Source organism: Pyrus communis, chromosome 13 (genome assembly GCF_041283825.1).
Source record: "Pyrus communis isolate YQ-2024b chromosome 13, ASM4128382v1, whole genome shotgun sequence".
NCBI lineage: Eukaryota > Viridiplantae > Streptophyta > Magnoliopsida > Rosales > Rosaceae > Pyrus > Pyrus communis.
Window position 1 is genome coordinate 20,552,229 of NC_142577.1, and position 27,839 is coordinate 20,580,067.

Genomic DNA, 27,839 nt, shown 5'->3' on the forward strand with positions numbered 1-27,839 from the left:
ATGTGCCTTGTACCTGTCAATAGTACCATTAGGTTTCCTCTTGATCCTGAATACCCACTTGTAGCCTACTATATTGGTAGAATGAGATTTAGGAACCAAAAACCAGGTGCCAGTTTGTTTCAGTGCAAGGAACTCATCTTGCATAGCTTTAACCTAGTGTGGATATTTGGAGGCTTGAAGATAAGTAGTAGGAACATAATTATGGGAAAGGTGAAAAGGTAAAGGGTGCTTTGTTGTAGTTAAAGGTTTAGGCTTGTAGATACTAGATTTTGATCTGGTTTGCATTGGATGAATGTTGATGGTAGGATTTTGAGGTGGTGGATATGCACTGGTTGGAAAGGCTAGAGATACTTGAATATGCTCATATGGAGAGACTTGAGTATTCTCTTAAGTGTGGAGACACTTGATGATACATGAACAGGTGTGAATTTGCTTGTAGAAAATGTCAATTGAAATGGAATAGAATGACTCAAAGAGATATTGGATGAGGTTGATGTTGAACTTGTTGTAGGAAATTGCTTGTGAAAAGGAAAGCTTGATTCATCGAAGATAACATGTCTGGAAACATAGATCTTGTGTGAGCTGAGATCTAGACATTTGTAACCCTTGCGATTAAAACTGTAACCCAGAAAAACACATTGTTTGCTTTTAGGATCCAACTTGGATTGAGAATAGGGTTGCAACCAAGGAAAACAACTGCAGCAAAATATTTTCAGAGTCTGATAAGAAGTGATTTGTTGAACAACAATTCCCATGAAGAAGCCTTGGATGCAGCATGCATTCTGTTGATCAGATAAATTGCAGTAGCAAATGCATGATCTCAATAGATATGAGGAACTTGAGATATTGTCAATAAGGTCTTTGTTGTCTCAACTAAGTGTCTGTGTTTGCTCTCAGAACAACCATTTTGTTTTGGGGTGTGAGAACAACTTAGTTGATGATTGATGCCATGCTCAATAAGAAAATTGGAAAATTGAGAGCTCAAATATTCACCACCAGCATCTGAAACTTGCGAATCAATTGAAAATGGTTCAAGATTGGTCCCAATGCAGAATAGCACAGGTCCCCAACAATATGATCACACTCCACTGAAATTCAAGAGTTTGACAGAAGTGTATGCAAATGAAATCTGTGTATAGTTGAGCCTGAAAGTTTTGAGGAGGCAGCCAAAGATGAGTAATGGCAGAAGGCAATGGAGGCAGAAATTGCTACGATAGAGAAGAATTGCACTTGGGAACTTGTTGACAGACCATTTGATAAACCAGTAGTTGGTGTCAAGTGGATCTACAAGACAAAATTGAACCTAGATGGATCCGTACAAAAGAATAAGGCCAGACTGGTTGCAAATGGGTATTCTCAAAAGCCTGCGATTGATTTCAATGAGACATTTGCCCCTGTGGCAAGACTTGATACCATTATAACTCTAATTGGTTTAGCTACACAAAAAGGGTGGAAGTTGTTCCAACTTGATGTGAAATTTGCATTCTTGAATGGGGTTCTAAATGAAGAAGTGTATGTTGATCAGCCACTTGGATTTGTGATTGCAGGTAAGGAGGACAAGGTTTACAAGCTCAAGAAGGCTTATATGGTTTGAAACATGCACCAAGGGCCTGGTTTAAAGAGATTGACTTTTATTTTTGTAATGTTGGCTTTCATAGAAGTCCAAGTGAGGCAACTCTTTTTACATTAAGGCAATTGAGGTAGGAATTCTCATTATTTCCTTATATGTGGATGACATCATATACACAGGGAGTTCTAGTGTATTGATGGATGAGTTTAAATCAGAAATGATGATAAAATATGAGATGTTGGATCTAGGTCTGTTGCATCACTTCTTGGGGCTTAAAGTAATTCAAACAAAAGATTGCATCTTCCTGCATCAAAAGGAATGTGCAAGGACCTAGCTGGAGAAGTTTAGATTAAAGGATTGCAAACCTGTTGCAACTCCACTTGCAGCAAATGAAAAGTTAAGCAAAGTTAATGGGAGTAAGATGGCTTATGAAAGTCTTTATTGAAAGATTGTTGGTACTCTGTTATACCTAACAACTACAAAACCTGACATTATGTTTGCTGCAAGTTTGCTAGCAAGATTCATGCATAATCCAACCAGAAAGCACATAGGAACTGCAAAGAGGGTGTTGAGGTATATCCAAGGAACTGTGGACTACGGAATTGCATACGAAAAAAGAAAAGATGTTATGCTTATTGGCTATTGTGACTGTGACTGTGACTGTGCAGGGAGTGAAGATGACATGAAGAGTACTTCGGGTTATGCTTTCAGTTTTGGTTCTGGAGCATTTTCTTGGGCCTCAATCAAGCAAAATAGTGTAGCACTGTCCATTGCAGAGGCAGAGTATGTAAGTGATGTAGAAGCAACTGCACAAGCCATTTGGTTAAGGTTTGTTATATCAGACTTTGGTAAGGAACAAGTGAAGCCAACTCATATTTTATGTGATAACACCTTTGCCATAGCAATTTCGAAGAATCCAGTGGCACATCATAAGACAAGGCATATCAACAGAAGGTTTCATTTCATCAGAGATGCATTGCAAAATGGTGAGATTGATCTAGTGTATTGCAACATTGAGGAGCAAACTGCAGATATATTTACAAAGGCCTTGGCAAGGGATCGATTTGAGTACTTGAGGAAAGCTTTGGGGGTGATTTCTGCTAAACACTTAGAAGGGAGTGTTAGTGTGTAAGAGTATTAGTAGAAATAGGTTTAGCCATTTTGCTTGTTTTAATCAGAGCTCTTGGATCATATTCCAAATGGATGCTCTAGATAAGTTAAAGTACGTGATATTGTGTGCCACATGTAACTATCTCATAGGATAGATGACATGGAGGGTTGAGATCATTTCTTTCTGTTAAAGGAGAGAGAGCGGTTTAGTTGCAATATCCGATTGCATTGTAGAGAGAATAATGGAAGCAATGAAATCAGTTTTGCACTCATCACTGTAAATGCTCTCTACAGCTTTCATTCTTCTTTCTTCCAGAAATTCATACAAACTCCATTGAATCACAGCACAAAACCTATACTCTAACAGGACAAGCCTACACCCAGCTTCAATGTGCATTGTTATTATTTATTCTTGTGATTGTGTTCATATGGTGCATTGATCTGGTTAATGCGGGATGATGTTGGTGAAAGCTAAACCTTAATTATAATTTTTCTCAAACAGCATGCGGCTGCTGTATTTGGGAACAAAATGATAGTGGTTGGTGGTGAATCTGGGAATGAATTGCTAGATGATGTACAGATAGGATATCTTTCTTTGTTGGTTGTATTTGTATGTATGTTTCACAGCGTACAAGTAGGAGACAAATATAGTTTATTATAGTAAACAATTGCTGAACAACATCAAGACACAAAACATAAACACTTGAATAGGACTAGAAGAACGAATTTTTAGTTGAAGATGCTAAACGGACATGGTAACCGGTGGTTCCATATCTGAATAAAACTATAGAGAACCAATAAGTGTAACTAATTGCTAGATTGTTAGAATTATATACACCTTTCTTACCATGTGTGTAAGTTATGTCATGCTTAGGAATTGTGAATTAGTTGCCTAATCTTCCGTTTAAAGGAAAACTAATGAAAATGATTTGAAAACTTTGAGTTTTAACGATAATGACAAAATAAATGATAAAGTGAATAGTACCATAATTGACTTTTTAGTATAAAAATATGGTTTTTCATTAAAGTGAACAGTACCGAAAACTTTTCGTTAAGGTTCCCTTTGTTTAATGGAGTGATAAGTTAATGGTAAACAGTCTCACCCCACATATCTCACGCATGGCAGGTTGCTCGCACTGTAGTCACGGCAAGCTCTTCATTAATCCTATTTGGGGGTGAAGATGCTAAAAGGAGGAAATTGAACGATTTGCATATGTTTGATCTGAAGTCGTTGACCTGGCTACCCCTTCATTGCACGTGAGTGGGTTTTTCTCAAGTTGTGGGATTTTGATGATATTGTTCTTTGATGGAACCACCTACAACAAATATTACGTTGCACATGGTTGCTAATGAACCTCTCTCCATTTTTGTTTGGTAGACACCGTTGTCCTTTCGACTGAGATTTTGTCTCAACTTTGTTATAGCTTAATATACGTGCAGCGGAACAGGACCATCTGCGAGGTCCAACCACGTAGCAGCTCTTTATGATGATAAAACTCTTTTTATATTTGGAGGCACATCAAAATCCAAGACTTTGAATCATTTGTGTTCGATGGAATTTGAAACTGCGAGTGAATTCTCTCTCATTCTTGTATCTTTTAAACTGCAGGATTATGCAACCAAATATTTCATCTCCTTATGGATGAGAATGTAAAGTTTACCAATGGCATGGCTTTTTTTCTCAGCTGGAATGGTCAAGAATAAAGAAACGAGGTTTCCGTCCATCTCAAAGAGCTGGTTGCTGTGGCGTCCTATGTGGAACCAAATGATATATTGTTGGGGGTGGAAGCAGGAAAAAACGTATGCCTCGTAAGTGCTTGAAACATTGAAAAAGGATGCAACACCAACACCTTGTATTGACTTATCCGAATATAAAAATTGAAAATCTTGGAACCTTGTTGGTTAACATTGATATCTAAGCATTTTGCCCTTAAGGCAGTTTTTCCCTTAATCTTTCCAGGACATGCTGAGACTCTGATTTTTGATATTTTGAAGCTTGAGTGGTCAGTGGCCACTGCATCGCCTCCTTCAATCACCGCCAATAAGGTTTGCAACGGTGATTTTTACCTTTGGCATAATTTTCATTGGTGTTGATTTCTTATTTTCCTTTGAATAGCGTAGTTTTAGCAAGGGTTTCCTTTAAAATATCGTAGAATGGCTGGTACTTTAAACACGAATCTTATGTTATATGTTCAGGGTTTCAGCCTAGAGCTCGTGCAACACAAGGAAAAGGATTTTCTTGTTTCTTTTAGGGGATGCAGAAGGGAACCAACAAATCAGGTTATTAGAAACTCGTCCTTCTGTTTTTGACTTCAGTTGAATTCTCAGGAAACTTAACCTCATTACCTCAACTTTTTTGTTACAGGTTGAAGTACTGACCATGGAAAAAAAAGAATGATCCATGAGTTGTCGATCTTTTCCCTGCAAAGGCCCTGCGACTTTGCTACACAGGAAACGCTCATCATCCACTGGCTTGGCCGGTCAACTGAGTAATGGTTCTTCCCTGCGTTCAGTTAATTCGGTTACCAGACAAAATCTTGCATGAACAACATGGTTCTGGAAGAAAATCTTTGTCAGGGTCCTTGCTTGTTGATTGGCAACGTTTCCCTCAGGAAACAATTCCACGACGAAGAAGAATACCACACAACTGTTAAACTTCAGAAGTTGTTCTTTGGTGTTCCTTGGATGTCCGCATGGCTGCTGGGAACCGCCTTAAAATCTGTTTCCCTGTGCCCAGTCATTTGTCATTTAACGTAACATAGTTTGAGGATTGATGACTTTATATTATGTTGATTTCAGGCAACAGAGAAAAAAAAAACAGTCAATCTGATTCAGGAGTCCAGACTAACATATTTGGATGTAAGACACTTTTCGGAGGAGATGCTTTCTGAATATGATTTTGAAAATTCAAAACCTCACCATCATGGAACTGGAAACCTTTCAACCAAGGTTCTAAAAGATGCAAGACGTTAGTCGGGCGGCGGGCTGGGGCCTAGTGCCTATGCAGCCAGGCGAGGTCTAGGTGGGCGCCTAGACGGATTAGGTGGATTTAATTAAATCTATTATATTTCTTGTAAATAAGTGTCTGTTTATACTTAAAATATAAATGATTTCATCATAAACTACAAAATGGAATGACATATATATTATGAGCTATTGGAACATAATGAAAACATAGGGAACAAGTATATAATGTGTGTTCCTTTAAGTATTCAACAAGTATCTTACAATTTATTGAAAAAATGAAATGCAAAATGAAAATTATCTATTTTCTGTCTAAGTGAGTCACAACCTATGCAGGTGTCTAGGTGGGTCTGGGCGGGTTAGGCGGGTGCCTAGGGGGTCTAGGCGCCCTTTCTTAATTTTCAAACGCTTAGGCATTAATCGGGGCAGTTGCCAACTGTCTAGCGCTTAGACAGGACCTAGGCGGGGATTTTTAGAACATTGCTTTCAACTGATAACAACGATGTCATGGTCCCACAAAATGATAGTAAACTAGGGGCCCTATCAACTCCTTCAAGTATGTACCACTATTATGAATCCAAGATGGCCACACTAATAAGAAAGAATGAAATTTTACAAGGGCAGTTAGCTGCTGCGTTGGCCAGCCGGGAAGCTGCTGACAAACTACTTGGGGTGATTAAATATATAATGCAGGAGCTCCATTCAACTAGAGGAGTCCTTGCCGGAAAACGAGCAAGGTCATTCCAACTACAGCTATGAAATTTTCACTAACTACTGAATTAAGTTGCCTCTAAACTTTACAAAATCTATATGTCAACGGTTTAGTTCTTTATTTTGTAAGCCACCATCGACATCCTCTACTTGTCGCCGTGCAGGTTGAAGTTTTCCATCTCAAACAAAGATTGCAGTCTATGGAGAACCGAGCACCTACTCCTAGGAAACCTTTCTAGTCTGTAGAAACAAAGAACGGACTTGAATATCTTATGAACGGAGGGCAGGGAGCTGTTCAACAAATCCCAACTGCCCTCCAATGGCACTGAACCAAACCCATACCAGCCACAACGCTTTTGCTTGGTTATGAGACCAGTCGGGCGCCTTGTGGAGCTCGGTATGGAGAGTCCGACTTATTCTACCATGTACATAAGTGAATCCGTCACCTTAACATGTGCTTTTTGTTTTGGTCCGAACCTTCAAATGTGTGTTGATATGAACCATTTGTGGCCTTTTTCCACGTTCACATGAAGAAAACATTGATTCTGATGTCTCATGACTACTGAAGCTAATTTTTGTTCTTTGTCAAAATCAACTTTCATGACAGATAACACAATTATGTATAGACGACATTGTACTAGGGCAGCCGTATGCACGAAGGTTTGCAAGAACATCTAAATCCAGTTAGTACAAAGGGCGAGAATATGGACTCCACTCTATACAAGTTGCATTGTAACATGAGAGATCATAATGAATTACACTTATAGACAACAAAATTGGTAAAGAAATGGAGATGACAAGGTTGCCACCATTAGGAGGATTGCCTTGGTCGCAAAGATCGTAACTACGCAGAAACTGGTGAATATTCTCTCCTTCTCCCAATATATGCTGCATGACCTTACGCCTTCCGTTGGTGGCCTGTTGTGACACGGAAATCTAAGAATTTCATTTCCAGGGGGTCAGTTTGCTTGCAGAATTGCAAAATCCCCCACTCTACTTCCAATGATGGCATTCTTTGCAACTAGAGTCTCGTCATGGAAGCTGTAAGAATACTCGTGGTTAGCATAATTCAAAGAAGCTCAGTCTCTTCTTGGTCTGCATCAGCATCACCGATCTCATTTTCTTCATCATCTTCTTCAGGTGCATCTGGATCCACCCCCTACACAAAGTACAACTTTTAAACTACATCTTGCTGAATGGCCTCACCATTGTTGAGCAAATCATTATATTAAACAATCTAAACCAAACACCCAATCACTCATTTAAGCTATATACACAGGACGACAGACCTTCATCTGTTTCTCTAGGCGCTCTAAACCTTTTTTCGCAGCTTCATTCTGGTGGTTTATCCTGCAATTCATGTCAGAAAATAAAATTGAGCACTTTATAGTCATAAGATCATACAGAATTGCACAACAGATCAAAAGTGTGTTATAATCCCATGCCACTAATAGTTGGAATTTAATTTCTTTAACGACCTCAATTATTATTCAGGACAACCACCTTAAATTGCTATTTATGGGATACCTAAACTTTCCACACCACACACAAGCACACGCAAGCAAATAATTAATGAGAATGCACATTTTTAAGTCCTAACAGTGAGAAAGTGATTCTGGATATCCAAAATAACACTTAACCTCAATGCAGCTTGATAATGCGACAACGCCTCTTGGAGCATATTTGTTGCAGCAAATACTTGAGCAAGTTTCACATGCAGAGAGTCATCTGCCCAGTCCTTCAGATATCGCTCTAGCAGTGACACAGCATCCCCATTGCGGCCTTCATTAACATGGAGCTCAGCTAGAGCTAATGCAGCTCCAAGGTAACCAGGTTCCAGCCTAAGGGCTGACTCATAGAACTTTTTTGCCTGTTTCAAGATTAGGTTGAATTCACAAGTACGTCAACTTGACTTCTGAACTCATGCTGAAATAATCTGTTATGGGTTTACCTTCTCCCTACCACCAGGGTTACTCGCATGTACATCCCCGACCAATTTTAAAGCCTTCGCAGATTGAGGCATAGCCTTCATAGCCTCCCTGGAAGCATATAAAGCCTCTTTAATTTTAGAGAGAACTAAATATGAATGAACCAAACCTGAAAACATATTTGAGTTACCAATCATAAGTTTCTGCAATTACTTCATATTTCTCTCTTTTAAAAAATGGTTGAATCGAATATGAAAAACTCAATGCCGACAATAGATGCATGTCATGCTCATGAGTATTTTCCTTTACAAGTCCCACCTTGATATGAACGAATATCAGGTCTCAACTCTTGAGCTGCCCTGAAGGCAACTACAGCTGCTTCTGCTCGCTTCATTGATAACAACAGGTTACCCTGAAAGCTTGGAAGAATTCATTTTTCCTCATTGAGAACAGGGTAAGAAGAAAGATACGGTGATATTTTTTAACACAGATGCTGCAGCTTATTATATATAAGATCATATCAGTACCTTCATTATATAACCAGGGATGTGCCTCTCATTGATTCGTATACTCTGATGCAAATAAATAAGAAACTTATGAGATATATAAATAAGGTAAATTAAAACAGCAAACATAAAGTACAGACCTTATCAACATAGGATAAAGATCCTCTCTCATCTTTCCTTTCCCAAAGTACAGATAAGGCCACAAATACTTCTGGCCTTGTAGAATCAGCAATAAGCAAATCATGCACTAATTTATTGAGCTTCGGAAAGTCAGACTTTGTCTTCAGAAGCATTGCATACTCATCCATATATGTTACAACACATGGATCAATTGATCGAGCCTGCAAAGAATAGAAGCATCAAAACGTGAGTTTGTATTTGCATGACATGCATTCATTTAAGGGCATAAGAGCAAGCATGCTCAAGGGCATGTGTGTGTCTGAGAGAGAGAGAGAGAGATGGACATTTGCATCACCATAATGACCAGAAATTACCTTTTCAAAATTCAATATAGCCTCATCGTTTTTCCCAATAATAGCTTCAACCTTTCCATGCAAGTTTTTACATATACAAAAGCAGAAATCAAAACCTTATTAGAAACAACATAGGACAACATTTAAGTCTATTAAAAGAAATTTAACCCAAGTAATCAGAATCAAAGCGCCCTTTGCATTCATTCAGCGTAAATTTGAGGTATTTCTTAATAAGGCCAAACATTGTATTTTCAGAAATAAATAAAAATAAATACATGGGTAATTACAATTCTGTAAGTTACTTATGCCCATAACACGAGCCAAAAATTAGCAGCAAGATTTTCATAGATAATTCTATAGAAGGATGAAACTGTAACTATCCTTTTTGTTTTAGCAGTGAGGTTAGCATTTTGGTGGTTGGTAAATAGTGCCATTCATTGTAAATTATACCTAACAGAGAGCAGCTGCAAATATCTAGTTGGAATGGAAACTTAAAAGAAGTAAACAAGGAACCTAGATACTCGTGGTACATACAGATGAGATTTCGTTGTCAGAAACCTACTCCTCCCATCATAAGCAATCAGTGCACATATTTGCTTATTATCAAGCAAAATCAGTAGACAACACTACACCATTATTGTCATTGTAAAAAGTGCAAATAGCCACACATACAATTACTTCTAACCTTTGCAACTTCAAGTAAGAGGTGTAAATTATTAGGAAAACATTGTAAAAGATCCATAAAGAGTTCCTATTAAGCAATTAAAATGCATGAAATAAACATGTTGGAATAATGGTAGGCTAGTCAATTTTCTTGTTCAAAGTTAGGCAAGTTAGGTTAGTCAAGCAAGTTAGGTAAGTTAGGCAAAATTAGGCTTATGTTCTTTTTCTTCCCTATATATATGTTTCATCTTGTAATTGTTTCATCAAGCAAATATACAAAACCATCTTCAACAATTCTTCTCATGGCTTAAACCCTAGAACCCACGAAACCCTAGCAGGTTCATATTTTATCAGTTCCAGACCACCTGCAATGCCAAAGTTAAATATATAGACTGTAAATGCAAGCAGAATTTCCACTAATAACATAATGAAACTACATCTAGGATCGGGAAAAGATGTAAAATAAAATAATGCGAACTGCAACAAATTTCTAACAACTTTCTACTTCCTTATAGGATATCATCCAATATGAATTCTAGAAGTAATATGTTGAGAATGAGTCCCACATTGATGGGAGGAGGGCCCTTGCATGGGTTTATGAGTAAGTTAGGCTACTCCCCATATTGCCAATTGGTTTTATGGGTAGAACCTCAACTTTGTTCATGGTATCAGAGTAGGTTGTCCAACGTGTGAAGCCAAATGGCCACATGCGCTCCATGTCACCCTGTTTTGTTGTCCACGAGTTAGGCTTGAAAATTCGCCACACGTGAGGAGGCGTGTTGAGAATGAGTCCCACATTGATGGGAAGAGAGGCCTTGCATGGGCTTATAAGTAAGTTGGACTACTCCCCATATTGCCAATTGGTTTTATGGTGGAACCTCAACTTTCTTCATAATACAACTAATCTATATACAACAAAGACATTAACCATAATAATCCCCATTTTTATCTATGCAAAATCCCCCTTACTTCTTTACCCGAAAAAAGGGGCATTTGCACAGGGGTTGTTGACAGAGCAATATGATGACCATCCATTAGTTGTATAAATTTACAAAATGAAGTGTCAATGCATGCAGTGTTGACGATGAAGCAAGCCTTATCACGACAAAAGACTTATTGAATATGTTCTCAAGTTTCCACAAACACATTCACATAAAAACCCAAGAGTAGAGAAGAAAATATTCCCATTACCTCTGTAATCATTCAAAGCAACGCAACACTGAGCCTCAACGTAGCGCTGCACAGAGAAAAACAAATGCAACGACTTTGTTGGAGTAATCAGGCTTTCCCCCTTTCAATCCATTACGTACATCCTATCATAGAACTGCTCAGTTTTAACTTGTGAAAGAACAAAATTATGCAAGCTAAATTGCACAATGCACATGTATTCTTTCTAATGCATGACAAACCAACTACATAGGCTGACTAACAAAACACTTCATCCTAGGTACTATGACAACTACTCTCTTTTGGCAATATCAGTCTATCCAAACAACATTACAATATTTGTCACGATGAGTGTCACGGCTCAAAGTGGATATGAAGCCATCTGCACATAGCATAAAATAAATAAACATAGACCAAATGATAGCTAATGATAAACGACCTCTGCTTTCCCAATTGTTACTTACATGCAGCCAACGGCTTGAGTCAAAATGATCAAATGGAGCCCTCCCGCTTCTATTTGGAGTCTGAAATTGAGAGTCAAGAAGCAGAATTGAAGAAACATTGGGATAGACATCTAATTATAAAGCTTCACTACATACGTAATCAGAAAACAATAGGCCCATGAGCTCTATGTCTCATATGGCCCCCTATAATTTCTGTTTTTCTACATACAGCATAAGACAAAGACAGCTTCACTGTGAAAAAACTTTACAGGACAAACCTGAGGAATCAAGGAAATAATGTCTTTGGCAGCAACTCCTAATTCTGCTAAAGCTACAATAGCCTCCATGACATAAGGGCAGTGCCTGTTGAAAGCACCAAAAATGAAGCAGCATGTATATAACAAGATGAAGTCAAGACTGCTAGCAGACCAGAAATCATTAATACATTTGAAGACATCTACGAACTGAGTTGCAACAGGAAAGGAATTCACGTGGAACAATCTACATGAGAATAAAAACATATGGAAATGGATACACTATAGCCCAATTAAACTTAGGGGAGCAGAAGATGGAAATCCAAAGACTTTTACATCCATAGCGATATAACAAGGGATCCAAAGACTATTTCTAAAGTAAAGGTGCAACCTTCTTTTATAATATAGGAGCTACCAGAAAAAGAAAGCATATAACAAGGTACCTAAAGGGTTGCAGAACAAAACACTTATAATCTTGCAATTGACCTCAACCTTCCCACCCTTTAATTACTTCAATTACAGTATCCAAGTCTTAAAAAATTAATTTCCATGAGAAAATGATATTGCTAACATCAGAGAAACAAAGAACTGCCTAATTCTTGAGATTCAGAGTAGTGCAGCATAACGATCACAAGATTTTATTAACTGAACAAGTAAGAGACTCAAATTATCTGCATTAATAAAAATACAAACTGAAACATGAGAATCACAATTTGATTGACAAACCTTAGACATTCTTTGAAACAAGAAACAGCAGAACGATTCTGTCTAGAAAACCGATACAGCTTTCCCATCAAGAGATTCATCTGCAAGTTTCTGAATTTGCTTGGGATGTTGTCCATCTGTAAAGTTTATATGTGCATCAGACCCCAGGAAGAATGTTCAAAAAGTGACATAAGAAATATAAGTGCCTATTGATATTGATGAGAAACCAATGGGTAGTATTTTTTCTTGCAAAACCAGCTTACAAAGAAAGGGTGCCCTGTGCTTATATGCTACATATTCCCAAGGCACCCAGCTGACGTGTGACTATGTTAACAAATTAACAATATATATAGGACTAACGAGAAATAGATAGGGAAAAAAAAAAAAAAAAAAAAAAAAAAAAAAAAAAGAAGATAAAAAGAAAGACAAGGAGGCAAGCAAAACGAACAAAATTAACATGGACGTGTCAGGATCTTTATACTCAGTCCTCAATACTAAGTTACTAACACAGATAATATGCAAATTTCCCTGCCCATAAACATTTGAGCATGCATGTCTGTACCTCGGAAAGGGCTGTTCCATTCTCACCGAGCGCAAAGTGACTGGATGCAATTTTGAACTTCACCTGTCATGTAGCAAAGAAGGGAACTTTGTATAAATAGCGCCAAACAAAAAAAAAGAACCACTATCATGCTTTGGTATAAACTGAAAACAGAAACAACTATTTGGAAAGTGAAAGTGGCCTACCTCATTCTCATTAATTCCTGAAATATTAAACAAATTTGGAGAAGACGACCTAGTTGACGACAACGAGCTTCTAGTAGCTGGTGCATTTGTCTTGGAAATGTCAACTCCCATTAGATTTAACCATTAAAATAATTAAAAATAAATAATAATTAATATAAAATAATATTTTCTCTCTCTTCACGACCTTTCTCGCTCTCAAAATATCATTGAGAGGGCTTTTTTTGGTTGACAGACAAATATAGAGGAATTGGACTGGCGGACAGAATTGAGCTTCCGTCAGGGGCACAGGCTGGAAAGTAAAAAAAATTGTTTTGCATGTGAGCTTGTTTTCTACTTAGACCACTCTAATGGTGGGCTAAAAGTCAAATTACCTCTCAAACCCACTCCAACCCAAGAGGAAATTTTGGGCTAAATGCTAAATGTTAAACCAATGCCAAATTCCCCCCAAAATTTAGCCCAGAAATCAAAATGGACTCCACTCAATATTTATCGGAATTAAAATTTTTTTAGATTAAAATGTTCATAAAATTAATTTACGATAGTCTACATATTTATTTAAAAAAAAATTAATTTAACAAAAAAAAAAGCCTAAATTCATTCTTTAATAATCCTAGACTAAAATTTTAGGTTAAAACGGTTATAGCAGAAAAACTATTTTTGGGCTAAAAGCTAAATTTTTCGGGCTAAAAAATTTTAGCTTTTAGCCTAACCATTGGAGATGGTCTTATGAGTTTTAGTTTTTATTCTTATTATATTGTATTGTGTCATTTTCATTAAATTTGAAGCTTTTTATATTAAATAAAGTTAGTAGATGGTTTTTCATTAAAATGAACTTAATCCAAACCCTTTTCATTAAAACTTCCATGATCAAATTATTATTGAAGTATTAATTATTGTTTTTTATTTATTTATTAAGAGCACTTCCATTTGTTAAAAAAAATCCTGGAAAATAGGCAATTCAATCCCATATAAATAGTAACTGATTTTAGTAACTGTCCAATTGTGTCTCCACTACTCCTAGACAATTCGTATTAAAATATTACTAATTTTTTAATAAAATAATAAAACATAATTTTATTTTTAATTTGGGATAATAATAAACGATTGGTTGAAGGTATTTGAAAATATTGAAATGTACTGTTAGGTGGGTGAAACATGTTTGGGTATTTATAGAAAAAATTTATAATATTTTTATTTTTTGTATTTTTAATTAACTTTTTATATTTTTTTATATTTTTAATTACGACTGATACCAGCCTTGTGTCACATGGCTTTTGGGCTGGGCGAGTCAATTTTTGCCCTAGGTGAGCAACCAGGCTCTCCTAGAGCGCATTGGATTGGAAAGGACTGAAGGAGTTTTAGGGAGGAGATTTAATCCACAATCACCTTCAGGATTTTACAGGGCTGAAAGTACTACTGTGAAATCTCGTTCTTGGATTTTATTGTTATAATCTATGTAATTGTTTGATTGAGATTTTATATTATTTTTTGGGAATTTATATTAATTTATTTGAATATAGATTTTAATTAAATTAGTTACAAAGTTTGAAAATTAGTTATTTAAAATCCGTAGGCCTTTCACAATTTATATTTTCGAATAAAGCTCGATCTCACGAACGCGTAGGCACAAACCGTTCGTAAAACGAAGGAGTTGTTAACGTTTGAAGTTAAGGACATTTTGGTCATTTTCCTTCAATCTATAAGGCTCCAAATTTTTTGGAGCAATGAGAAGTGTTACATGTGTGGTTGGGATGAAAGGAAAAGAAGAGAAAGGAGAGAGATAGACGGTTGTGATGGAAAGGAAAGAGGAGAAAGGAGGGAAAGGAGAGGGGATGGACTAATCAAAAAAGAAAGAAAGGAGGGGAAAAGAGGGAAAGGGGAAGCGGGGGAATCCTTGACTCGCACCCTTTGCGACTCGACCCGGCGGTAGCACGAGTTTTCCGACACCATACACGGCGTTTCACGGTGAATCGTCGCCATCCATCACTTGGAAACAACCCCCTAGCCTTCCCTTTACCAATTCCACCCCAAAATGCATACAAATTGGCCTTGAAATTGTGGAAACCGCATCGGTGGATGCGCGGGTTCTTAGTTGTCGATCCACCAAATTTGAAAACAAATTTCTTTGATCACCACCACCTTTAGCATCCTCTGGAGGCTAAGAACAAAGCCCAAAAAATTTTGGGGGCGGCGGAGCTGTTTTGAAGTCAAATTAAGAACACCCAAATTCAAGGATTTCTTGCGGGTTTGAGGGAAATTGGAGCTTTTCCCGGCCAAATTGGCCTTGGTCACAGGTATGAAACTTGCTCTACTCATTGAGATCTACAATTATGTGAATTTTGGTAATTTTTGGAATTAGTTGGATTTTCTAGCGAGTCGGGGCAGCTATCTGCCGTGTGAGGCGGCGCGTGGGCGAAACCCCACCTGACCATTCAAGACTAATTTTGATGCCTTGATTCCATATTTGATATCCGTTTAGTGGAATTCCTATGTCTTAATATAGTTTCATTGTTGACCACCTAGTTGGCCACCACAAGGTTATTATATGAATTGACGATCCGACTGTTGGATCGGCACCAAACTTAAATATGTAATAGTACATAATATTTTAGGATAGTTGAACTTGACGGATCGGGAATCCGACTTACGGATCTTCCCGAATTGGATTCCTAAGTTTGAAAAATCAAATGTTGACCGCCACTTGAAATTGTGATTGGCGAAGATTTGACCATTGGATCATAATGAAATTTTAGTACGTTGTTCTAGAAGAATAATGTGGACTTTGAAAGTTACGAATCAAAAATTTGATGGGCGGATCTTCCGGTTTAGATTTCTAGGATTGTGGACCCTACTCTCGACCTTGATCGACGGTTGGCTTTTTAATCAACTAGCTGAGTTCTTCTAGCGTGTCGGTTATCTTAGAGTGCGGATGAGATTTCATGGAGCTTGATGGACTCATCGTGATGACGTGTCTTCTCAGTTGACGTATGACTCGATTTGTGTACTAGTGGCATTGTATTATATTATACTTGTTTATTAAGTATGTTTTGATTTATGCATTGAAAACGTTTGTGGAATGCAGTTTGATTTGTATGATTAGTATGACATGATGAAATGTGATTTGACGTGCATATTTGAAATGTGGTTTGATTCACTTGATTAGTTTGATGTGATGATATGTGAGGGCTAGAAGTGGACCATTAACCCATTGTTATGGGGTTTGTTGCTTCAAGACTTGTTTCACATATCATATCATTATTTCATTTCTCGTTTCGTTGAGCTATTCTAAATTTTGTACTTGTACTTTGTTTCATTTCGTTGAGCCTTTGTAAATTGAGCATTTGGTTTATGTTTTGTTTCTTTGAGCCGTTGATATATTCCTTGGCCTTCCACTCAATTTCGTTGAGTGATCCGGAACTAGGTATTCGATGGGGTTTCGTTGAGTGGTCCAGTTCCCTACTCCGTCTGGATTCCGTTGAGTGGTTCGGAATCCTTCGTGATCTGCGATTCCGTTAAGTAGTTTGGAATTGTATCCAGCTTGGATTTCATTGAGTGGTTCGATATGCATTGTACTCCACGATTCCGTTGAGTGGTCCAGAATCGTATCCACTTGGATTCCGTTGAGAGGTCCGAAATCCCTTTACTCCGTGGTTCCGTTAAGTGGTCCGAAATCGTATCCTGGTTTGGATTTCATTGAGTGGTCCGGAATCCCCTTTGGTGTCATGGTTTCGTTGAGTGGTCTGAAACTCGATGTTGATGGATTTCATTGAGTGGTCCGAAATCGCATCATTTGACTTGTTAATTCCTTAGATTTGATTTCAGCTTCAGAGATGTAGGCTTCGGCCAAACTGTGTCGCTCTAGCCCTGCATTTCAGTGTATTGTATGTGTTATTGATTGGTGTGATTATTGGATGGTGTTGGAATGCATATGTGTGGGTGAATGGCAAGATGACTAGAGAATATTATTGTGCTTCGTTGAATGTTCCTTAAGGTGTTGGATGCCATAAATCATGGTATTATGTTGAGACATTGTAGTTTATGTGATGAATGTTCGAGTGTAGTGAAAGATGAACTACAAATGGCTTGATCCCTGTTTAGGGTACGTAGGCAATCTAACAATGAGGTTAGATGCAGCTATAAAGTTTACGGAAAATTACTATGCAGTTAGATCGTGAGTTGCGCTTTGCACATATCCCGGAGGCGGGGTATGTTAGATATACATGTAATTGGTGACGTCACGAGTTGATCTTGGACGTATGTTGGGATTGAGGTGTGACAACTACAGTGTAGTATTTCTCTTCACTTGTAAGTGAGAGGTCTTAAGTTCGATTCTCGTCAAAGGAAAATTTGAACTACATTATTGCTAGCCCATTGAGAAGCTTAATCGATCTTCCTCTCATTTAATGTAAATAATATTGTTTATTAAAAAAAACAATTATAAATTTAGGCTACTTAGCACTACACGATGAACGTACGTTTCAATCTTGTAACATGAGTTGTTTTAGGGTCTAAGATATGCAGCTGCAGGATCAGTATACACACTTCTAATGATTGTTCTAAAAAATCCTCGCCTAAGCGCTAGGCGGCTGGTCACTGCCCCGATTAATGCCTAGGTGTTTGACAATTAAGAAAGGGCTCCTAGACCTACTGAGGCACCCGTCTAGCTTGTCTAGACCCGCCTAAACACCAGCCTAGGTTGCAACTCACTTAGATAAAAAATAGATAAATTTCCTTTTGCATTTTATTGTTTCCAATAAGTTGTAAGAGACTTATTGAACACTTAAATAAACACACATTATATGTTTGCTCCTCATATTTTCATTATGTTCCAATACTTCATAATATATATGTAATTTTATTTTCTAGTTTATGATGAAATTATATATATATATATATATTAAGTATAAACAGACACTTATTTACACGAAATACAATAGATTTACTTAAATCATTATAGTCCGCCTAGGCTCTACCTAGCCATCTAGGCGCTATGCCCCAACCCACTGCCCAACTAGCCTAACCATCTAAGCACTAGACCTCAACCCACTACCCAACTAGCGCTTAGTGTATTTTAGAACTTCTAATATAGGGTATTGAGCTTACATTACAACCGGTCAAAATCCAAATTTCAAAACCGGAGACCCACGAATATCGAGTATAAATACTTCAGATCTCCTTTAAATAAATTGTCATTCTTTCCGGGCCGTGTCTCTCTCTCTCTCTCTCTCTCCTCTTTCAGACTCTTTCAGAGAGGCGTGATGGACTTCTCGTTAAGAGAACCGACGAGGATAAGCGGCCGGGAGAAGCGGCTGCGGAGGGTAATATTGCCGGCAATCCGCGGGCAAAACTGTCCAATATGCTTGGTTGCCGTGGAAGCTCGCAGCGCAGCGGTGCTCTCGTCCTGTAACCACGCGTACTGCGTCCGTTGCATCCGGAAGTGGAGCAATTTGAGACGAAAATGCCCTCTCTGCAACGCCGACTTCGACTCCTGGTTCTCGCAAATCAGCCTCTCTTCCCGAAGCTTCCACAAAGAACATTTACCTCCTTTGAATCGCACTTCTAGTGCTAGAAGCTTCGGCCTTCAACACGAAGAGCATCCTCCAAGGTCTGAATTTTGTGACATTTTAGTTTTTGATCCACCGGTTTCGTTAAATTTGCAATTCCGAGCTCAAATTTTGCTATTTTGTGTTTAATTAGGCATGTGAGTAGTAGTGAACGGCGGCGATCAAGGCCGATGCCGTGGCGGCGATCGTTTGGACGACCAGGATCGGTCGGTCCTGATACGGTTGCGGAGAGAAAGCTCCAATGGCGAGCTAGGTAACACTTTTCTCTGAATTTTATTGTTTGCTAATTTTTCGAACTTGGTTTATTTTGATTTTGTTTGAACTTTTCTTTTCTGTAAGCAGTGTATATGACAGACGATTGCAAGCTGTTCCTTCGGCTTCAAGAAATCGTCTTCAAGTGGTTAGTGTATCGCTGTTACTCACTCTTTGTTCGAATTTATATCCTGAAATTTGAATGACTAATTAGTGAAGAAATGGTAAACTGATTGAATTGAGTATTTTGATTTTGAAATTCTAGAGTGTACCCATAAACGATGGTGTAAAAGAGAGAATCTTGCAAAGAATAGAGCCATGGATTCGGAGGGAGTTGCAGGCTCTTCTTGGAGACGGAGATCCATCTATTATTGTTCATGTGGCCACCTCACTCTTCATTGCAAGCCTTGAAAATAAGGATCAGGTCCTTCCAGGACAGTGTGATGTCCGAGGTGACCCCCTTGCGTTGTTGCGCCCTTTTCTAGTTGATCGAACTGACGTGTTTTGGCACGAGTTAAGGTAATTATTGACTTGAAAAGCGTCGTAGTTTTTCAATTGTTTAATGCCATTTTGGAATCGAGGTTTTGCATCAGCTTGTTTTGTTCAATGTCATTTGTGTTTGGTGCGAGCTCCATATTACATTGGTGTCTTAGGCTATCTTTATCATGTGAGATGCAGCAGCGTACCTTAGTAGGTCTATACCAAAACTCTTTTTTTATTTCTCTTAAATAGATCTCTCTATAGACACTCCTAGAGGTGTAAGTAAGTTAGTTTCCATTTGTGCTTCGCTTGTAAATGCTTTCTAATTGGAAACAATTTCCCTTCAGATGTTTTGCAGAGAGTCCATTCAACTTGGAAACCTATGACGCAGTGGTTGAGTATAAAAGCTTGCGTTGAATGTTGGCGAGAAACTTGATACTAATTTCTGATCTTGCCTATGCATTGGAACACCTGTGTGAATATCGGGGGACTCCTCAACAGGGAAGTTAAAGTGGCCAACTGCTTGCTCAGCTAAGTCATGTGATGCATCTGCTGGGTCGTTAGAGAATGTAAAGAGCAATGGTTTACGAGGGGTTTAATGTTTAACTGCAACAAAATTTGAAGTTTCTTTTATGCCACAAGCTAGTGTAAGGATTCAAGAAGCGGGCCTGATTTACTTATGAGCTCACAATCTCATGCAAGCTGCTGTAGTTGCTTAGTGGATCCTTGTTTGGCACAATGATTAGCTTCTGCTTTCTTCAAGCAACAAGGTTACGTAAAAGGAAAGGGATTTGAGTTACATGGTCCTTGTTGTCATGAGATTCGTGAGATGTTTGTGTCTATGGGATAGTGTGAAGAGGACAGACCGTCGACATTGGGATATCCTGCTTATGACTGAAGCTTGAGAGCAAATTATAAGGCCCTGATCTGCAGTTGTGAAAGAATGCGAAAAATATCCTATGCAAATGGCACCGGTGTTTCTTATTTTCTCAAATAACCAACTGACAATCATGGGTTCCACAATACAGATCATCAAGCGCAACACACGAATCTGGCTATCATCAGTACTAGGTTGGATGCTCCTGGGTCTTTCTCCTGCAACCCCTTGTGTCCTCAGCAAGTTAAAAATCTCCAAATGCAAGAGTCTGCCATATCAAGCAAACGCCATGGCAACCAACGAAACGGGTAAAGTGCCTAACGCTTTGAAGTCACAAAAATTTGTTTTAAACCTACTGCTGCATTGTGATCCTTGTAATTGAATTTTATGGGACAATTTCGGTCTTGGAGGACTAAGACCTCTTTTTAGTTATGTTAAATTTGTAAATTACCATAGTTAAATTGTCGGAATGAAGCTTTTATAGAATGAGAATGCTTCCGCCTGCAGATGTCCCAGATTTTGTCCTTTACATCCTCTATACAACTCATGGTTCTGGAGGAAGTTTGTATCAGGTAACATGCCGGCTTTTGGATGATCCTCTTCTTTACTTCCATATTTGGCTCTGCTGGGTTGCACAGATCATGGCGAAAAGCAATAATCGCGTTTTGCATCAGCAGCCAAGCAAAGCACAGAAGAAAGGTTGACAATAGCCAAACTTTTCTAAGCCCCGCTCCCACATATTAGAACATGTGCACCCTCAGTTTTTGCAACTTAATTGCAACTCGCTGCTTCAAGTTTGATCCAGGACATTGTCAATTCTGCAGTTGAAGGCACTCTCTTTAAGCATTTTTTGTCAGCTCTACTTTCCTCCATTGCTTCAATGCTTCAATCTCCTCTGTCCTGATGGTACCAGCCTTTGATGCGATGAACAACGCACTTTTCGAGTGCAACAGTACTCTATGACGTACATAGCAAGTTCAGAATCACCCAGGCCGCTACTAAACCCTTAACCCTAAGGTACTGACGTCTGCATTTTGCAACAATTAGCTATAGTTGTTATTTTACATTTCACATTAACTAACACAATATTACAATGATAGCTACAGTTCAAGGCAATTCATCTCCTCAACAAACAAAACTTAAAAAACCAAAAACCAAAAACCAAACACACAGAAAATCCATCTAAATTTGTTAGTGTAGCCAAAGGGGCAACCTTTCGAGTCCTCCTAGTGTATTTACGATTCTTCTTCTGGTTCCTCTTCTTCTTGGAGAAGATTTTCTCTGTTGTCATGTGCCCAGAAACCGCGCACATCTATGAGCATGCTGGCAACAGTGCCGCCTTGTTTGCAAGCTAGTAAATCAGCCAATGTAATCCGCAGTGGATCAGCTGGTTTAACCATGTCCCAGATTTCATCCCTTACATCCTCAATACACAATTCGTAGTTTCCACCCTCGATCCATTTCTGATGTACATCCCTGTTTCACAAAACCACGAGATAAGATCTTTCAGCTGACACAACATACAAAGGAATCAGTGCTGAAGCAAATAGCATTGAAAAATTTATAGTAGTTAAAACTCGTTAGAATATTCATGTCTCTGATAATCTGAGACTTGCAGATATTGCTCAAGTACTGCAAGCAGGAAAATACTACAGAGGCTTTTCTGTAGGAAGTTTGTATCAGGTAACATCCCGACTTTCAGATGCTTCTCTTCTTTACTTCCATATTTGGCTCTGCTTGGTTACACAGATCATGGCAAAAGGCAATACTTAAATTTTGCACCAGCAGCCAAGCAAAGCACAGAACAAACTTTTGACAACAGAAGTTCTACCACCAAATAAAGTTTTCATTTTCTTTTGGGTTTCTGATAAGTGTCCCCCACAAACAAGTCAAAAACAGAAGAATATTTACCTGAAAAGAGAGTGTATATCAGCTGTTGTAAGGTAACCCCTTCCTTGAAGATCAAGACATCGAAACAAATATGTTAAGCCCTCTGGGGTGTCTTTGTTTTCTAAGGCCAGGACAAAGTCTAGAAAACTATCAAAGTCCATTTCCCTAGAACTTCCTCCACTTTTTCCACGCCGAACGTGCTCGTCAAACACTGTTGAGGTCATATCAAATGCAACGCATGAATAAACGAATCTAAAAATGTAAATACAAAATGCATTATAATATATCAGATGGGGGCATCCCCAGAAATAGAATTCCATATTGATTCCTTAGCATTTTGAAGTAAATGAACATGTACATAGTACAAACACTGGATTCAAATTTTCTAGGCCCACCTCTTTCAATGATAATTTCAGTCAATGTCCCATCCGCATATTCTCGAAGTTCCTGCTTGCTCAATGATTGACTCGAATCTTTATCTAGAGCAATGAACATGTCTACAGAAAGCACGGGTTGCAATCAGCAATCGAATTACAGTAGTGTTAAAGTTTTCAATTATGATCACCACATTTATCTTGAGCTTGAGTGTAAAGATTACCATACTGAGCCTAGGATTTTAACATTGGCAAATTCTTGTGTTGGGAATATATCTAGAACACAATAATGACTTCGAGACTCAAGAATGTGAAACGAAATCACGACAAGGTAATGGCAAGCCAAGACTGCAGATAATCATCTCACTCTAGAATGGAATCCTCATACTACACTTTAACAGCAGCATAAATACGCCACATGTACAAGACAATCCATTTAACAACAGCAAAAGAGGAATGCCAATGGAACCCGGGGACATGGAATGAAAGTTTAAATGTGAAAACTACTCACCACATATGCGCTGGGCGGATGTCAAAGAGAACCAGTTTTCAGCTTGCTCATTGTCAGTGACTTCTTCCTCACTTTCCTAATATAGAATAAAGTTCAGGACATATAGTTAGCATAAGATCAGAATTGGATGTCTTATTGGCACCCAATGAAGATGATGCAATTTATAACATAGCAAGTTTTCACAAATTCTTTCACTACCTACCTGGTGCAGTTCCATTAGTTCCTGGAGACAATTACTCAACAACACCTTCTTTATGCAGGCTTTTCCTGTATGAAAAAAATAATATTTTTTTTTCAACCATTAAATAAAGAATTTAAAATCTGGTATCTTCTAAAGTTAGAGCATCCAACCCAAAACCTATTGGCAATGAGTGGAGAGGCTTGTGATTTTATATATTGTCATCACTATTCTAAAAATATCCGCCCGGCCCCTGCCTAGGCTCTAGGCAGGCGTTTGAAAATTAAGAAAGGGTGCCTAGACCTTCTTAGGCGCCCGCAGCGACTCACTTAGACAGAAAATAGATAACTTTCATTTTGCATTTTATTTTTTTAATAAATTGTAATAGACTTGTTGAATACTTGGATTAACACTTACTATATTTTGGTTCCCCATGTTTTCAATATGTTCTGTATATCATTCTATTTTTCAATTTTGTATTCCAATACAGTTATGTATTTTTCAATTTTGTATTCCAATACAGTTATGTATTTTTTAAGTATAAGCAGACACTTATTTATAGAATATATAATAAGTTTACTTAAATTAGCCTAGTCCACCTAGCTACCTAGGCACTAGGCCCCAATCCACCACCCAACTAGTGTCTAGCATCTTTTAGAACTTTGACTGTAATGCAAAACATAACAGCAATAAATGAATAGGTATTGACGTGTAACTTTGGCAAACCTCGTCTATGAGGGTCACAAAAGAAGAAGAACTTTTGTGCAGCTATGCGGCAATACATTGCACTAAAGCCTGAAGGCATGTCCCGTAATTGCGCTAGATTAGGTATAAGACCTCGTATATAGGCTCCCATTTCCTGAAGAAAGAGCAAAACCATTACAATAATAAGAGAAGATGGAAAAAGATAATGCATAAAAAAAATCTATTAAATATCAAACAGAAAAATGAGGTAGCTAAAGAAAAAAGCTCAACTTTCAAATATAACACTTAGATGCTGAAAATTGCAACAAGTTCATACATGAGGCTGAAGAAAACCATCAGAATCCTCATCAAGTTCGCTCATGTCAATTCGAGCTTGAGTAAGTGACACCTGGAAGCAACAAATAGTAAGTAGCATTCGAGACTCGCACAATTCAGTAGTCATATATTGCATACTTTCAAGTCTTCAAAAGGATGCAAGAAAAAGCCTGGTGGAATTAATTATCAATTATACCCACCGTTCTCATCACATAAAGGTAAAAGGGCAGAATGGCAATTCTTCCCTGTTCATCTTTCTCAAATTTCATAAAATTTGAAGGGCTGAAAAAGCGCCGGCATTTAGTCCCTATCTGCTCCGTACATACAGAGGCAATGTGGCAAAAGTCCTCATAGTTCATCTACAAGATGATAAATAAGGGAACTTATAAACATTAGGCAGATAAGTAACTATGCAACCAAAAATTTATAATTAATCAAAGCCATAAATTGAAGTGCAGATAATAAAAAAATGTCACAGTTACCAGAGACCTTTTCTGCACCAGTTGCATCATCAATCACACAATTTTCCCTTAAGCACACCCACATAGCATCTAGATCATCCGCATTCAGCAAAAGATCTGATTGCTTCTGCAAAACAAACGTAAATGCCACCGATAAAGTCAGATGCTTAGGCAACACAATAAAACAATAATCATCAGGAATGAAAATCTAGATGATTACCTTTAAAAACCGATATTTTGCCAGCCCCTGGACCCTCTGACTAATAGATCCTTCTTCAGGTTTCTGAAAGAATGGAAAGACAGTGCAAAGTCAAAACGGACCAAGAAGAGAGAACATTAGAAGGGTTCAGAACAAAAATGTATTAAAGATTGTCAATTTTCCATCACGAAAAATTAATCCCTTCCTCCTCAGATTCCCAACCACGAACAGAATCATTGAAATACAACAAAAATCCTACTACATGCCTTCTTGTAAAAACTCGGGATTGTGCCAGCTTCAGCACTTTTTTGTTGCTTCTCTTTGAAAATATCAAGCAAGATTCTCTTTGTTTCAAGCTCTGCACGGAATAAAAGAATACAAAACGCTTGATTAAATCTCAGGCAGAGAATATTGGCATATGTATGAACTAATCCGCCTCAGTAGCATCAGAGCATGTCTCAGCAATTTATATAGCAACTGGCAAGTTTAGAAACTAAAAACTTGGTTTCGATCTCAAGCGTGCACACCCACAGAAGGGCTCATAAAAGCAAATTACAGCGACCCAGTACCTACTAAAAACTCGGGGAAGGACTCAAGTAGTCAATGAACAGGTGCCTTACACTTGCATATTAAAGACCGAAGATAGAAAACGAAGCTGAACTCTTCGAAATTCGCTAGCACACATGAATCATTGGCTCAGTAGAATGTGTAATGCATACCTAAATAAAACCATTCGAACAACTGATAAATTGACATCATTCTCCCAACTTCAAAAAAATTGAAACTTTAAGGTAGCAGAAACCTTTTTCCTTCATATTTGTGCTGTTTCGATTATCTTATCTAGCTAACACTTGATTTATTAGTCCTAAAGCAAGTTCTAATCACTACGAAAACAGCTTAATAACAGTTGATTATCTCTAAAACAAAGAGGGGGGCATAAATTACCAACTGCACCCAAAATCCCAAATGCGTAACACATGGTTCTAATCTAAACCCTAATTCAAAAACTTTAAATTCGACAAGAAAAAAAGGAAATTTGAAAGAAATCACGGAAATGAGAGAGAGAGAGGTGAGAAGAAAAATACCCATGAGGGCTTCGGATCCGAGTCCGGCACCGGATCCGATGAAGCGGCGGAGGTTACGGACCCAGAGCATGGAGGAGGCCGGAGGGATCTTCCGCTGCGCGGCCTCATGGCCTTCGCCGTCGCTGGACCCACTGTACATTGCTGAAATCGGACCAACTCGGAGTCCGCGCGCGGTTATACTCGCTGAACAAAGCCCTAGCTGCCACGGGCATATATAAAAATCTTAGCTTTGAGCTTTGAGCTCTGATCTGCCGAGGATAGTGGAGATATAGAGAAACTGGGAAAGAGGACTTGGTCACTAAGCTTTAGGATTGAAACCCGAAAGGTCACGTTCGTTGCTTAAAATTTGATTGGATATATTAACCTAACTAAAGATATATTGTCATTTACTACTACGGTCTAATAGTATTCTTCTTTATTTATAAGTAAGAGGTTTTAGATTCAATTCTCGCTAAAGATGAATTTGAACTACATTATTTCTAACTCATTGTGAGACTTAGCCCCACTTTCTCATCCTCTTAGTGTAGATAATATCGTTTGTCAACAAAAAAAAAAAAAAATACTGAAGTAAGAAATAGAGATTAAATCTCAAGTATTGTCCACGACTCAAAATATCCTGGGCTTATAAGGTCGTGGGCTTGCAAGGCTTAACATTTAGAAAGACGGCCTTGGGCTGAAACATAAACGAAAAGTGAGCACTACCAAAAATGTTTTGATCTCTGGTGACTCGACGATAGTTAAAGCACCTTCTTCAGTAACTCCTCACTTAGAGACTTAGAAGGACTCTCATTATATGACACTACACTTCGGTACTTATAAATTTTGTAATTATTCAGTGACTTCGGTTTTGCAAGTCCTCAACCGAGAAGTTTTCTTCACTAAGAAACTTGAGAGAGCATTGTTTGTATCATACTTCATCAATCCCAAAATTACTGAGCACTGGTTAACTTCATACCTTTAAGAACCTATTGAAGGATTCGTGTTGAAGCACCCTTTGCCAAAGCACAAGAGTTTCTCTCCAACTAGGAGGTCAATCACAACATGACACGTGTTAACATCAAAATAAAACTTTTAGAGTTTCACATCAATCTCAGACGGAAGCTAGAGCCTCCCCTCAACTATAAAAGGAAATCATTCTCCTACAAATAATCCTAATGTCATTATTGTACTTAAACTCATCATTAGAACTCACTAATGATGATTATACTTGAACCTATGTATTGTGTAAACTCTTTACTATTAATGAGAACTCATCTACTCTCATGGACGTAGCCCAACTTAGAAGGAATCACGTATATTTTGTGTTTACTTCTTTATCTCTATTGCTCTACATATTCACTTACATTTAGTGACTAGAGCAATCTTGCGAATGTCACAAACTTAACATTTTACGTTATACAAAGTCCATCAACATATATAACTTGTGAAGCATACTGAAAACGATAAATCTCTCATACTCGCGTGGAACAAACATTATATTTTCTCGTCCAATTAGAGACATCCAATAAAATCAAAACGACTTGTTTTCATTAATAATGGTACATTTCTTTCTTTTTTATTCATATTTTTACTTTAATTTATTCCCTTTTTCATTGTACTAAGAAAGACAATGAACTTGGTTGAAAGCAATTCTAAAATGACTTCAATCGCTTCTTGAGAAAATATTATTGTACCAATCTTTAATTAAAATACAAGTGCAAGAAAGAG

At 38.0% G+C, this 27,839-nt stretch overlaps 3 protein-coding genes, 1 non-coding gene and 1 pseudogene across 9 annotated transcripts; 2 read left to right on the forward strand and 3 right to left on the reverse strand.

Moving 5' to 3' along the window:
* Nucleotides 1-1,192: 1,192 nt before the first annotated feature.
* LOC137736176 (uncharacterized) lies at nucleotides 1,193-6,909 on the forward strand (annotated as a pseudogene).
* Nucleotides 6,910-6,971: 62 nt separating this feature from the next.
* On the reverse strand, nucleotides 6,972-13,352 carry LOC137738263 (anaphase-promoting complex subunit 7). The gene is made up of 16 exons (XM_088683448.1): nucleotides 13,242-13,352; nucleotides 13,057-13,119; nucleotides 12,516-12,631; nucleotides 11,814-11,898; nucleotides 11,557-11,616; nucleotides 11,117-11,162; nucleotides 10,247-10,290; nucleotides 9,948-10,013; nucleotides 9,284-9,334; nucleotides 8,930-9,130; nucleotides 8,811-8,855; nucleotides 8,602-8,695; nucleotides 8,307-8,452; nucleotides 7,996-8,225; nucleotides 7,645-7,705; nucleotides 6,972-7,514 (listed from the first exon to the last, which is right to left on the reverse strand). Exons 1-16 carry the CDS (start codon nucleotides 13,350-13,352, stop codon nucleotides 7,425-7,427), a joined length of 1,509 nt encoding a protein of 502 aa, XP_088539574.1. The 3' UTR covers nucleotides 6,972-7,424.
* Nucleotides 13,353-18,425: 5,073 nt separating this feature from the next.
* Nucleotides 18,426-21,893, forward strand: LOC137737338 (RING/U-box superfamily protein). 4 transcript variants are annotated; one of them, XR_015954848.1, is made up of 6 exons: nucleotides 18,426-18,846; nucleotides 18,939-19,058; nucleotides 19,145-19,205; nucleotides 19,323-19,576; nucleotides 19,885-20,722; nucleotides 20,922-21,893. XR_015954848.1 is itself a non-coding variant. In XM_068476786.2 (5 exons), the coding sequence occupies exons 1-5, from the start codon at nucleotides 18,500-18,502 to the stop codon at nucleotides 19,952-19,954; spliced, it is 849 nt and encodes a 282-aa protein (XP_068332887.2). In that variant the 5' UTR covers nucleotides 18,426-18,499; the 3' UTR covers nucleotides 19,955-21,893. The 4 variants fall into 4 exon arrangements, 2 of the variants coding, with proteins under 2 accessions (XP_068332887.2, XP_088538843.1); XR_015954849.1 differs by having other exon boundaries at nucleotides 18,427-18,846; nucleotides 19,148-19,205; XM_068476786.2 differs by having other exon boundaries at nucleotides 19,148-19,205; nucleotides 19,885-21,893.
* On the reverse strand, nucleotides 20,876-26,525 carry LOC137737336 (putative serine/threonine-protein phosphatase 2A regulatory subunit B'' subunit TON2). Of its 3 annotated transcripts, XM_088682715.1 has the most exons (13): nucleotides 26,133-26,525; nucleotides 25,314-25,405; nucleotides 25,069-25,131; nucleotides 24,877-24,975; nucleotides 24,588-24,746; nucleotides 24,389-24,460; nucleotides 24,094-24,226; nucleotides 23,392-23,456; nucleotides 23,190-23,265; nucleotides 22,700-22,801; nucleotides 22,326-22,515; nucleotides 21,628-21,890; nucleotides 20,876-21,441 (listed from the first exon to the last, which is right to left on the reverse strand). In XM_088682715.1, the coding sequence occupies exons 1-12, from the start codon at nucleotides 26,269-26,271 to the stop codon at nucleotides 21,650-21,652; spliced, it is 1,431 nt and encodes a 476-aa protein (XP_088538841.1). In that variant the 5' UTR covers nucleotides 26,272-26,525; the 3' UTR covers nucleotides 20,876-21,441; nucleotides 21,628-21,649. The 3 variants fall into 3 exon arrangements, with proteins under 3 accessions (XP_088538841.1, XP_068332886.2, XP_088538842.1); XM_068476785.2 differs by lacking the exon at nucleotides 20,876-21,441 and having other exon boundaries at nucleotides 21,447-21,890; XM_088682716.1 differs by lacking the exon at nucleotides 20,876-21,441 and having other exon boundaries at nucleotides 21,447-22,147.
* LOC137738538 (small nucleolar RNA snoR104) lies at nucleotides 22,004-22,125 on the reverse strand. Its single transcript, XR_011068981.2, has one exon. It is a non-coding gene; the product is annotated as a small nucleolar RNA snoR104 (small nucleolar RNA).
* Nucleotides 26,526-27,839: the final 1,314 nt, after the last annotated feature.

What these genes read in the sequence shown, in the direction of transcription:
- LOC137738263 (XM_088683448.1), bottom strand. Translation starts at nt 13,352, where the DNA reads ATGGGAGTTGACATTTCCAAGACAAATGCACCAGCTACTAGAAGCTCG. An exon ending in ACTCAAGCCGTTGGCTGCAT is followed by an intron (nt 11,163 to 11,556) that starts GTAAGTAACAAT and finishes TTCTCTGTGCAG; the next exon opens with CGCTACGTTGAGGCTCAGTG. An exon ending in AACCTGCTAGGGTTTCGTGG is followed by an intron (nt 10,014 to 10,246) that starts GTTCTAGGGTTT and finishes ATTGCTTAATAG; the next exon opens with GAACTCTTTATGGATCTTTT.
- LOC137737338 (XM_088682717.1), top strand. Translation starts at nt 18,500, where the DNA reads ATGGACTTCTCGTTAAGAGAACCGACGAGGATAAGCGGCCGGGAGAAG. An exon ending in CAAGAAATCGTCTTCAAGTG is followed by an intron (nt 19,206 to 19,322) that starts GTTAGTGTATCG and finishes TTGAAATTCTAG; the next exon opens with AGTGTACCCATAAACGATGG. An exon ending in GTGTTTTGGCACGAGTTAAG is followed by an intron (nt 19,577 to 19,884) that starts GTAATTATTGAC and finishes ATTTCCCTTCAG; the next exon opens with ATGTTTTGCAGAGAGTCCAT.
- LOC137737336 (XM_088682715.1), bottom strand. Translation starts at nt 26,271, where the DNA reads ATGTACAGTGGGTCCAGCGACGGCGAAGGCCATGAGGCCGCGCAGCGG. An exon ending in ATGGTTTTCTTCAGCCTCAT is followed by an intron (nt 24,227 to 24,388) that starts GTATGAACTTGT and finishes CTCTTTCTTCAG; the next exon opens with GAAATGGGAGCCTATATACG. An exon ending in TGAAATTATCATTGAAAGAG is followed by an intron (nt 22,516 to 22,699) that starts GTGGGCCTAGAA and finishes TGACCTCAACAG; the next exon opens with TGTTTGACGAGCACGTTCGG.